Source organism: Leucoraja erinacea, chromosome 6 (assembly GCF_028641065.1).
Source record: "Leucoraja erinacea ecotype New England chromosome 6, Leri_hhj_1, whole genome shotgun sequence".
NCBI classification, from domain to species: Eukaryota; Metazoa; Chordata; class Chondrichthyes; order Rajiformes; family Rajidae; genus Leucoraja; species Leucoraja erinaceus.
In genome coordinates, this window is record NC_073382.1 from 45411480 (window position 1) to 45423480 (window position 12001).

At 41.5% G+C, this 12001-nt stretch overlaps 1 protein-coding gene across 1 annotated transcript; it reads left to right on the top strand.

The window, feature by feature from the left end:
• Nucleotides 1-467: 467 nt before the first annotated feature.
• Nucleotides 468-10503, top strand: LOC129698043 (high mobility group protein B1-like). The gene is made up of 5 exons (XM_055636880.1): nt 468-625; nt 2117-2285; nt 7657-7805; nt 8380-8554; nt 9907-10503. The coding sequence occupies exons 2-5, from the start codon at nt 2133-2135 to the stop codon at nt 10066-10068; spliced, it is 639 nt and encodes a 212-aa protein (XP_055492855.1). The 5' UTR covers nt 468-625; nt 2117-2132; the 3' UTR covers nt 10069-10503.
• The last annotated feature ends 1498 nt before the right edge of the window (nt 10504-12001 follow it).

Sequence of the window (12001 nt, forward strand, 5' to 3'; positions counted from 1 at the left end):
GTGGAGGAGTGGGTGATAAGTGAAGTTAAGGCAGCAGAGTGTTACTCCAGCGCTTTGTGTCTTTTTTGGGGGTTATATCTATTTTTGTGTCATATTCTGCATTATGTCACATACAACTCGATTAAAATGAGTGCTGTTTAGAATCTCAGACCACCAGGACCAAGCCAAATGCGGAGGAATGGGTGAGAAATTAGGCTAAGGTAGCAGAGTGCAGCTCCCATGTGTAGCCAGACTGTACACAGAGACTCTGTGAGTGTGCTCTCTGTGCCTACGTCTCTCTTTCTCTCTGCCTGTAGATTTTTTTATATTTTGTATTTGCGCGCTGTTTCGCCCTCAGCTGTCATTTTCCCCGTCGGCTACCAATGAGAGAGGGTTTGCAGTCAGAACAATGGCTGGGTGTTGACCAACTGACGAGGCGGACGGCGCGGCGGCGCCCAATGGTAGCGGCTTGTGGTGATAGTGCGCAGGCAAGGCAGGCAGCGAGAGAGCGCTGTCCCAGCCATTACAGCGAGAGACGGAGTGAGGCCGGCTGTTAGCGTGCGGACCAACTCAAACACAGCGAGCTGCATCGTTACCTCAGACTTCCCCTTCAAAAAAAAACAAAAACCCTACGAATTCTAACCGGGCATGTCTTTTACTTTCTTCTTTTTCTTTTAGTTTTACCTCGGAGAAAGGGAGCAAAGTTTGACGGATAGAAGAGCAGCCTCAGCGCTGTTGTTAACATGGCTGACGACGGCTGAAAGCCATTATTAAATAGCAGCGCCGTCGAGTTGGCTTCAACTTTTCCCGAGCACGGCAGGCGGGCGGCGGGAGGGCGGGCGGCGGCTTTCGAAGGCGGTGTGAGGTAGTCGGGACTCAGGGCCGTGCGAGGGTGAGGGTTTGGCGGCGGTGCGGTGTTGGGAAGCGGGGGTAAAGCGGGCGGCAAGGCGGGGTGTCCCCCCCCCTCTCTCCCCTTCAGGCCGCTATCAAGATGGAGCCATGTCGGGGCGGCCATTCGCCGCGCTCTCTCCACATACTCCACTATAGACACCACACACCGTGTAAACTATAGGCACAAACCCCATTGCACTCCCACCGCAAAAAAAGCGAGCGATAGAGGCGGAAAACAACGGCGCAACCCTCTCCAGACGGTGCCCGGTGACATTTGAAGGGGACTTTCTCTCATGAAGAAGCAGTTTCTTCAACATGGGAGAAGAAATATTGTCGTTGTTGTTTGACCTCATTTTGTTTTCTTATCCTCTGTTGTTCTCAGCCATTGCGTCCACTCGAACCCAATTGTACGAAGAAGCCCATGGAAACATTTTAACTTTTAAATACCATTTTAGAATAATTTTTTTTTCTTGGAGCGATTGATTAGGATTTTTTTTTTGTTAAATGGACGTTATTATTTTATTCTTTCTCCAAATTGTGGCGGGAAGTGCTCAGAGCGGAATTTTCTCCCCATTCCAATGGAAACTTTTGCAGTTTTAACTACGGGAAGAGTTAGGCGGGTTTGTTAAATCGGAGGAACATTTTTTTTTCTTTTATAAAAATTTTAAGCTTTTTTCCCCCCACCACCGCACTGGTTTTAAAATGGCGCGAAGGATGGAATTAACATTTAAGACATTTTTTGTGTGAAAATTACATGTCTAAGAGTAATTTAATTTTCCTGTTTAATTTCGGCACCGTTTACCCCCCCGCCGCCACCCCCCCCACTTCCCACCACCGAGGCTAAAATACAAGGGCGCGGTTATTTTCACACCATTTCTGTAAATCTGGTGGCAATTTGCACTCTTTTTGCGTTCTTTATTTATTTTTTGTACATTTAAAGTATTTTGAGAACTGGAAGGTTGTCCCGATATATAGCGATAAGCCAACGACAGAGGCAGGCACAGGTAGTTTAAACCTCTGCCCTTTTCAAATAACATGATGTGAACGCCGATGGAATAACAGCAATACATTACTAATCTCCACAAACTTGTTTTTAAACCATTTAACGTACGTCGCACGTACTTCATGGAAATTTCGTTCAGTGTCTCGTTGTACCTCTATTTCATGCACCACTTGAGTAAACGGAACGTTATGAATTGTACAGGATGTAATTAACTGTCTGCAATTTTTTAAATTCCCTTTTCAGGAAAAAAAAAGCCAAAATGGTAAGGGGGGGTGATCCTAAAAAACCTCGAGGCAAAATGTCCTCGTATGCCTTCTTTGTTCAAACCTGTCGCGAGGAGCACAGGAAGAAGCATCCCGATGCGTCTGTCAACTTTTCTGAATTTTCAAAGAAGTGTGCAGAAAGGTGGAAGGTGGGGAGTTTGTTCTTCTGTGGCTCGTTGCCGATTTTAATTGCCTTATTTTAAATTTGTACTTCTGCCCCATAGAATATATGCATTAAGATTCAAGCTAAAATAAAATGGTTGAAAAGCAGACGACAAGGTAATGGTAGATCTATCAGATATGCCAGCATGTTTTCTCACCCACCCACCTGCAGTATAAGGATGGAGTTCAAGAATGAAGTATAAGAATGAAAGATTTTCATCTGTAAATACAAATAGAATTTTCACTTTCCTGAATTTTTTGGTCAATGATTTTTACATTTTTTTTTAAAGTTTCTTTTAAAAAAGTTTGGCATTTTAAAATGTAAATGATCTGAATTAGTCTTTAACAAACCCAGTACTTCGGCTAGGACATTGTTAACATTATCCAACAATACAAATATCGCCAATTATGCATCCACTGCACGGTGAAAAGTCATCTTTTTTCTAGTCTTTGTTTTATATTACAGATCAGCCTTGTGATTGTTCTCATCTGGAATGTCTCTCTATTTCAGATTTTTCCTTTGAGTTTGGCATGAAATCAAACTGTCTATTTGGGATGTTGGATTATAGTTTAGCATGTTGATAATTGAATCATTTGAAGATATTGCTTTAAAAAAAAAACAAAAAAACTTTCACAACCTGAGTAAAAACAAAATTGGTTGCAATTTTGGTCACCCTGCTGTAGAATGGATGTAGTCAGGCTGGAAAGAGTGCAGAGAAATTTTTCGAGCATGTTACTGGACTCGTGGGCTTGAGCAATAGGGAGAGGTTCGGCAGGTTAGGACTTTATTCATTGGAGCACAGGATTAGGGGTGATCCTATAGAAGTGTATAACATCATGAGGGAAATGGGGTGAATGCAGTCTCTTACCCGGGGTAGAGGAATCAAGAGCCAGAGATGTAGGTATATGGTAAGAGGGGCATTTAATAGAACTTGAGGGTCAACTTTTTCACTCAAGGTGGTGGGTGTAGGAACAAAGTACCAGAGGACATGGTTGATGCAGGTACTATAGCAACATTTAAAAGGCGCTTGAACAGGTACACGGAGAGGAAAGGTTTAAAGGGATATGGGCCAAATGCAAATGGGCAGGCATGGTTGAGTTGGGCTAAAGGGTCTGTTTCCGTACTGTATGGCTCCATGTCTCCTAATCTATTCACACAGCAATTCTGCAGTTACTAATTTTGAAACAATATCTTTGGTTCCACGTTTAATGTCCTATTCTACATTAACATCATTGTATTCCCACCTTGCCGATTCCCTCTGCAGCCTTTGACTCTGGGGAATCCAGAATTGGAGTTGAAATATTCATTACAAAATCAGGATGTATAGTGTAAAGCCAAAACTGCTCATTATTCAGTGGTTATCCTGAATTGCAAAGACAGAAAACAATAATAGGTGCACAAAGGCCATTCGGCCCTTCGCGCCAGCACCACCATTCAATATGATCATACCTGATCATTTAAAATCTGTACCCCATTCCTGCTTTTTCCCCATATCCCTTCATTCCTTTAGCCCTGAGAGCTAAATCTAACTATCTTGAAAACATCCAGTGAATTGGCCTCCACTGCCTTCTGTGGCAGAGAATTCCACAGATTCACAACTCTGCGTGAAAAGGTGTTTCCTCATCCCAGTCCTAAATGTCCTACCCCTTATTCTTAAACTGAGACCCCTGGTGCTGGACTCCACTAACATCGGGAACATTTTTCCTGCATCTAGCCTGTCCAATCCTTTAAGAATTTAATATATTTCTATGAGATTCCCTGTCATCCTACTAAATTCCAGTGAATATAAGCCCGGTCGACCCATTCTTTCATTATATGTCAGTTCTGCCATCTCGGGAATTAACCTGGTGAACCTACGCTGCACTCTCCCTCAATAGCAATAATGTTCTTCCTCAAATTAGGAGACCAGAATTGTGCACAATACTCCAAATGCGGCCTCACCAGGGCCCTGTACAACTGCAGCAGGACCTCCTTGCTCCTAAACTCAAATCCTCTCGCAATGAAGGCCAACATGCCATTGGCTTTCTTCACTGCCTGCTGTACCTGCATGCTTACATAGAAAACAGGTGCAGGAGTAGGCCATTCGGCCCTTCAAGCCTGCACCGCCATTCGATATGATCATGGCTGATCATCCAACTCAGTATCCCATCCCTGCCTTCTCTCCATACCCCACAAAGCCTTGCCTTACCACACAAAGCCTTTAAGGTCTTCTCCGAAGTCTACTCTTTTCCGTTAAACAGCTGTTGCCTGAAGACTATTTCATCATTGGCATTGAGAAGATCTGGTTGATTAATCAATTCTACTTTTTCTCTTCCTTCACGTAACCCAATGGAACAGTTTCTAAGATGTTTTATTATGCAGTTCCCTGTGTCTCAAGAAATAGAAGAATGCCTTGGTTTAGATTCTAGCATTTGGGTTATGGATAGAGAAAGGAAGTTGTAATGGCTTGCGTATGAAATGGAGCATTTCAGAATTGACACCGAAGCTGGAGATATGAGCACACAGAGCGTGGGTGAACAAGTAGCAGTTGGAATTTAGTACCAAGGAGTATGAGGGGTGTATTTTTTTGCAGAAGGGATGGGGAAAGGCAATAGATTAAATAGTGGTTCGTAAATGTACAGGAAGAAATAAATTTGTTTGGTGATGGGAGAGGTGTGTATCTAGGTATCGGGACACATTGAGAAAGTTGTGATCTTGGGCTTCATAAATGGAAGTATTGAGAACAAGGTAGGAATGCTGATTCTTTGTAAACTTCTGGATATTGGTTCTGGTCACTGCACAATGGGAAGGATTTGCATCCCATTGAGGGTTTACAGAGATCGTGTGGTTCCAGATTTGAGGGATTTTGGTTATGTGATTTTTGTGGAGAGGCTGGAGTTTTTCTCCTTGGAGCAAAAGAGATTAGGAGGAATTTGATCATGATGTACAAGAATATGACAAATTTAGATAAGGTAAACAATAGGCTGTTCTCATCTGCATGATAATGATTATCTGCACAAAAAACAAGATGCAGAGGTGTTGAGCAATATGCAAAGTATACAATGGTCATGACTTGAAACGTTCTGCCTAATAAGGGTGGTTTAAATGAAAGTATAATGATTTCACAAGGAAATGGGATAAGCATGGGAAAATAATTTTCAACCCTATAGATGTAGCAGGGGAATGGGACTGACTCGCCGATTTCAATAAAAGTGGCAATAAAAATTAATTGCTCATCATGCTCGCCCTGTTTGTGGTTGGCTTTGTCTAGGTCCACCATCTTACCTAGTCGCAGCCAGCGAATTACCTGCAATAGCTTCTTTACTGAGTTTACACCTTACCTTTGGTGTTCTCTTTCCCTCTTTGCTTAACCCCCCCCCCAATTTCCGCGCTTCAAATAACATCTGCCATTGCAGAGGCCGCTCTGCCTGATTACTTGCTTGCATGTTTGGCCATGTGTAAATTCACAGAGAATTGTGGACATAGCCCAGATCACGCAAACCAACCTCCCTATTATTGACTCCATCTGCACTTCACGCTGCCTCGACAAGGCCACCAGCATGATTAAGGACCAGTCTCACCCCGCCATACCCTCTTCTCCCCTCCCCCATCAGGCAAGAGGTAAAGAAGTGAAAATGCATACCTCAACAGGCCACTGAACCATCCCAACACAACTAAAGAGTAGTCCTGACCTCCCATCTACCTCATTAAGACCCTCTGATTATCTTTAATTGGACTTCACTGGACTTTAAAAACATTATTCTCTTTCTCGTGTATTATACTGTGGACGGCTCAATTGCTCACTGATTAGCACGCAACAATTTTTTTGCTGTACCTCAGTAAACATGACAAATGAAACTAAAATGTCCTTTGTTATCACAAGATTCTACTGTTCCAGTGCCCATCTGATTGGCACCTCACTTTTGCCTTCAAATCTCTTTGTCTAGGTGAAACTTAGGTGATGTATAAACTAGGACCTGTGCAAATACTGTGATGTATAAACTAGGACCAAATTTATACATCACATCTCATTGACCAGTATTTGCCTCTTTTAAGCGAACCCTCAATTTCTGTAAGAACTTCCTGTCCCAGGGTATCTATATTTTTCCAAATATTAATGGGTCCTTTTCAGGGTGGCAGGCAGTGATTAGTGGGGTGCCGCAAGGCTCAGTGCTAGGACCCCAGTTATTTACAATATTAACGATTTAGACAAGATAATTAAATGTGACCTCCAAGTTTGCGGAAGACAAAGCTGGGTGGCAGAGTGAGCTTCGAGGAGGATATTATGAGGCTGCAGGGTGACTTGGATAGGTTGGGCGAGATGGCAGATGCAGTATAATATGGATAAATGTGAAGTTATCCACTTTGGTGGCAAGAACAGGAAGGCAGATTATTATCTGAATGGTGTCAGATTATGAAAAGGGGTGGTTCAACGAGACCTGGATGGCCTTGTACATCAGTCACTGAAAGTAAGCATGCAAGTAAAGCAGGCAGTGGAAAAAGCTAATGGCATGTTGGCCTTCATTGCGAGAGGATTTGAGTTTAGGAGGTTCTATTGCAGTTGCACATGGCCCTGTTGAGACAGCACCTGGAGTTTTGTGTGCAATTCTGGTCTGCCAAATTGAGGAAGGACTATTGAGGGAGTGCAGCGTAGGTTCACCGGGTTAATTCCCGGGATGGCGGGACTGACATGAAAGAATGGGTCAACTGGTCTTGTATTTACTGGAATTTGGAAAGATTAGAGGGAATCTTATAGAAACATAAAATTCTTAAAGAATTAGACTGGCTAGATGCAGGAAAAATGTTCCTAATGTTGGGGGAGTCCAGAACCAGGGCTCACAATTTAAGAATAAGTGGTAGGCCATTTAGGACTGAGATGAGGAAAAACATTTTCACCCAGAGAGTTGTGAATCTGGAATTCTCTGCCACAGGAGGCAGTGGAGGCCAATTCAAGAGTCAAGAGTGTTTTATTGTGATATGTCCCGACGGGACAAAGAAATTCTTACTTGCTGCAGCACAACAGATATTGTGAATATGTAAACATTGTATATAATGGGGGAACAAATAAAAAGTTCACTGGATGTTTTCAAGAGAGAGTTAGATTTAGCACTAGGGCTAATAGAATCAAGGGATAAGGGAAAAGGCAGGAACAGGGTACTGATTTTGGATGATCAGCCATGATCATATTGAATGGCAGTGCTGACTCGAAGGGACAATTGGCGTGCTCCACCTATTTTCTATGTTTCTAATATCACTTAAACATTCCTGAGTGTTATTGACCTATTGTCAGGGCAGTAAGCACCAAATATGCCCCCATAACACCTTTCACTCTTCCCTTTGCTAAGGATCTTTCTATAGTTTTGGTTTGTTTTCTATAGTCGATGACAGCTAAAGAGAAAACCAAGTTTGAAGATAAGGCAAAAGAAGACAAGGTTCGATGGGAAAAAGAAATGAAGAATTATGTGCCACCAACCGGTGCCAAGAAAATGAAGAGAAAGAAGGACCCTAACGCACCAAAGAGACCTCCGTAAGTTTGCATCAAGACGCAATAAAAACTAAAATTAAACACATACACAACTACACTCAAAAGGTAAATTTGAGTGCGTTATTCTGAAAGTACCTGCAAAGAAATGTAGCTTTGGTACTAAAGGAGCAAGTGCATTATTTTGAAAATGGGTAAATCAAACACTCGTAAAAACGTGAGGTGCATTTATTCTGCTCCAATTCAAATGGCAATGGAAGAATGGTTTAAAAAGCACATAGATGAAAAATGCAGCATCTCTGGAGAGGAGGAATGGGTTACGTTTTGGATCAGATGTCCTGAACCATATATTTCAGTTGAGAGATACTGCTGAGAAATGGGTCTGTCATCCCACAGTCTGCCTCGACCAGTGATTTCTGCACATTAACACTACCCTACATACAACATGGACAATTTACACTTATACCTGCAAACCTGTACGTCTTTGGAGGAAAGATTTAGGTTGAGCTTGTGGATGCTGCTATCCAAACAGTCTTTTTACAGGTAAAAGGTATGGGTGAGGGTTTGTAATGTGTACGATGTTGCTTCCAAATAATTAATTAACTGCCATTAATTTCAGATCTGCTTTCTTTGTCTTCTGCGCTGACTGGCGTCCAAAAATTAAAGAGGATAGTCCTGGCTTATCAATTGGGGAGACGGCCAAGAAGCTGGGAGAGCTTTGGAATGCAACAGCCGCAAGTGATAAGATTCCATTTGAAAAGCGGGCTGGCAAACTGAAGGAGAGATATGAACAGGTATTGTTTGACCAAAAGCTACAAGCTTTAGTGACTAGTTTATTGTCACATGTGCCGAGGTACAGTGAAAAGCTTTTGTTGTGCACTAACCAGTCAGTGGTAAGTCTGGACATGATTACAATAAAGCCATCCACAGTGTACAGATACATGATGAAAGGAAATAATGTTTAGCGCAAGGTAAGTCCAATTAAAAATAGTCCAAGGGCCTCAACTTGGGTAGATAGTAACTTAGGACCATTCTCTAGTTGGTGATAGGATGGTTCAGTTGCCTGATTACAGCTGAGAAGAAACCCCCTAAATCTGGAGGTGTATGTTTTCACACTTTACCTCTTGCCTGATGGGAGAGGGTGAAGAGAGAGTGACCAAGGTGAGAATCGTCCTTGATTATCAATGAGGAATATCCTCGTAAATGGAGGATGCCGTGATCCCAGTTGAGGTCTACCATGCAGATGATTGTTGATACTGAATTAGTGAGCATTTTGAGGTTGAAAAACGTCCAACTTTCATCTCATGTAAACTTGAAGATTAAGAAAACTTAAATTTTACCAGTTACATTGTGGTGGTTGAAGGTTATTTGGATCCCTTAGATATGAGACTTTTAACTCAGCAAAACAGTATGGAAACAGGTCCTTCGGACCACCGAGTCCACATTGGCCATAGAAACACAGAAAAATAGGTGCAGGAATAGGCCATTTGAGCCAGCACAGCCATTAAATATGATCATGGCTGGTCATCTAAAATCAGTACCCCGTTCCATCGATCACCCTTTTGTTCTATCCTACACACTCGGGGAAATTTGCAGAAGCCAATTAACCTACAAACCTGTGTGTCTTCGGAATATGGGAGAAAATTGGAGCATCCATATGAACACCCATGCAGTCCCTGGGAGAACGTAAAACTCCGCACAGTCAGCACGCATGGTCAGGATAGAACCCATATGTCTGACGTTGTGAGGCAACAGTTCTACCGCTGCGCCACTGTGCTGCCTCAAGTTTTGAGATTCTAAGTATTGTTCTCTGACGAATGTGTTGACCTGAACAGATGTTCCATAAGTTAGGATACTCTGATTCGCTTCTTCCCCATCAAGGACATTGGACTGAAACTGGTGTGCTACAATGCTGAGAACTAGTTTTCGCACTCTTTATCTTCCCCATTGCTGTGCCAATTGTACTTGAGTTTGAACTGATTGTATTTATGTTTGATATATCTGATCTGATTGGATAACATGCAAAACTAAGCTTTTCACTGTACCTTGGTACACATGACAGTAATAAACTTAAACTATGGTTCACTTAACCCGACTCAAGCATGAACAAACTGCTACATCATTTATCATTTGCATTATCTTGTAGGATCTTGCCTCATATCGTGCTAAATCAAAGCCTGAAGCCACTAAAAAGCCCATACCTACCAAAATGGAAAAGAAAAAGAAAGTGGTAGATGACGATGATGACGATGATGATGATGATGAAGATGACGAGGAAGAGGATGAGGATGATGAAGAGGATGATTGAATTAATCCTACTTCCAGCAACACTTAGCGATAGAGCATTTGCCCCTGCCCTGTACACACTGCTTTTTAAAAATATATAAGGCTATGTATATGAGAATTTGATTTTAAACTGTACAGTTTATTTTTGTTTTGTATAGTTAACACACTACGAAAGTGTCTTTGGGTGGCCCATTGTCTCTGTTCTTAGTGACGTTTTGTTTCACATTTACCTTGGCTGGTACAGTGAGGGGATATAAGTTGGCTTGGTGAGCAATTTCATGTTGGTACACTGCACCAACTGGGTTTGGGGAGGGGGTGTTAATTTGCTATTGAGTTGTTGTAACATTCTTGGTGCATCCAACATTGTGCTAGAAATTGCCACTCTGTAATTGCCTGAAATTGCGGCTTTTTTGTTGACCTTTTGAAATGCTTATAAAATTTTTTATTAATGCTCTCATTATGTTTTTATTTTGTTATTTTCTCAACCCCTCATCCTAATAATTGGTCTTGCGCTTTAGTTTATTGTCATGTGTACTGGGGTACAGTCAAAAGCTTTTGTGTGCTAACCATTGAGCGGAAAGACTATACATGATTACGACTGAGCCATTCACAGTGTATAGATCCTGTACATGACAAAGGGAATAACGTTTAGTGTAAGGTAAAGTCCGATCAAAGATATTCTTATGGTCCCCAATGAGGTAGATAATAGCTTAGGGCTAGTTATTGGTAGGATAGTTCGGTTGCCTGATAACATCTGACTATTCGTATCGCTGCCTGATTTATAGCTAGTTCAGGACTGAATTAAGTGGATGTTTCACTTGCCATTTTTAATTTGCTGCTTAATCGAATAAAACAAACTCAAACATTTCTTTAAATGTTTTTTGGGCAAGTCGCAGACCAGGTACAGAACGCCCTTTAGCTCACAATGTCTGTTCTGAACATGATGCTAAGCCAAACTCTTATCTGCCTGCACAAAGTCCATATCCCTTTATTCTTCACATGTCCATGTGCCTATCTAAGTCTCTTAAATGCAACTTATCTGCCCCAATAGTGTTCTAGGCACTTGCCACCCTGTGTAAATAAAGAAAAGCATGCCTTACTGTAAAACTTTGCCCTCTAGTATTTGATATTTCCATCCTGAGAAATAGATTCCGACTGCCTTATCTTTGCCTCTCATTTTATATACTTCTATCAGGTCTCCCCACAACGTCTGCAGTTCCAGAAAAAACAATCCAAGTCTGCCCAATCTCCCTGTAGCTAATACGGGCACATTTAGTTCTTTAACAAAAATGACTATCTTTATCCATATTTACTACTGAAACAACCTTTTCTGTTCATATGCAGCTGGCCATCATGACAACTACATTTTGATTGGCAAGTGAAAGTACCAAGTTCTTGTCTGCAGTGTGCATAAAGTAAAGCTTAGGTCTTGAAAGAACTTTTGTAAACAATGCTTGACCAAGTATAGATATGTTTTTAAATCTCTCCCAATTCTCTATTGGTGATGTGGGAAACCAATGGTCCTTAGCAAACACTTTAAATAATTTGAAACCTTTTTTATGTCCGATGACAAGGTAGGTGTTTCAGGTGACTTGATAGTCAAGAACATGACAACTCCAAGAACTTGCGTTTGTTTAGAAGGCCAATTCTCGTATTGATGTGAATGGAATGGATAACTGGTAAAACTTGAAAAACTGCCAAAGGTTTAGTTTAAAAATACTAATTTCCATGGATTTCCTCAATGATTTTATAATATTGATTCTTTTTCATTGTCTTCAAATTATTGAGAAATATATGGGCCTTTAAATATAGATGATGGGTTTGGTTTAATGTGCTGTTTTTTGAAAGTTAAAGCTGATAATTCAAACCATGACTTGGCTAACTATTAATCTTCCTTAAGTGTGTAGGAAGGAACTGCAGATGCTTGTTATTACAAAAGATAGATGCAAAATACT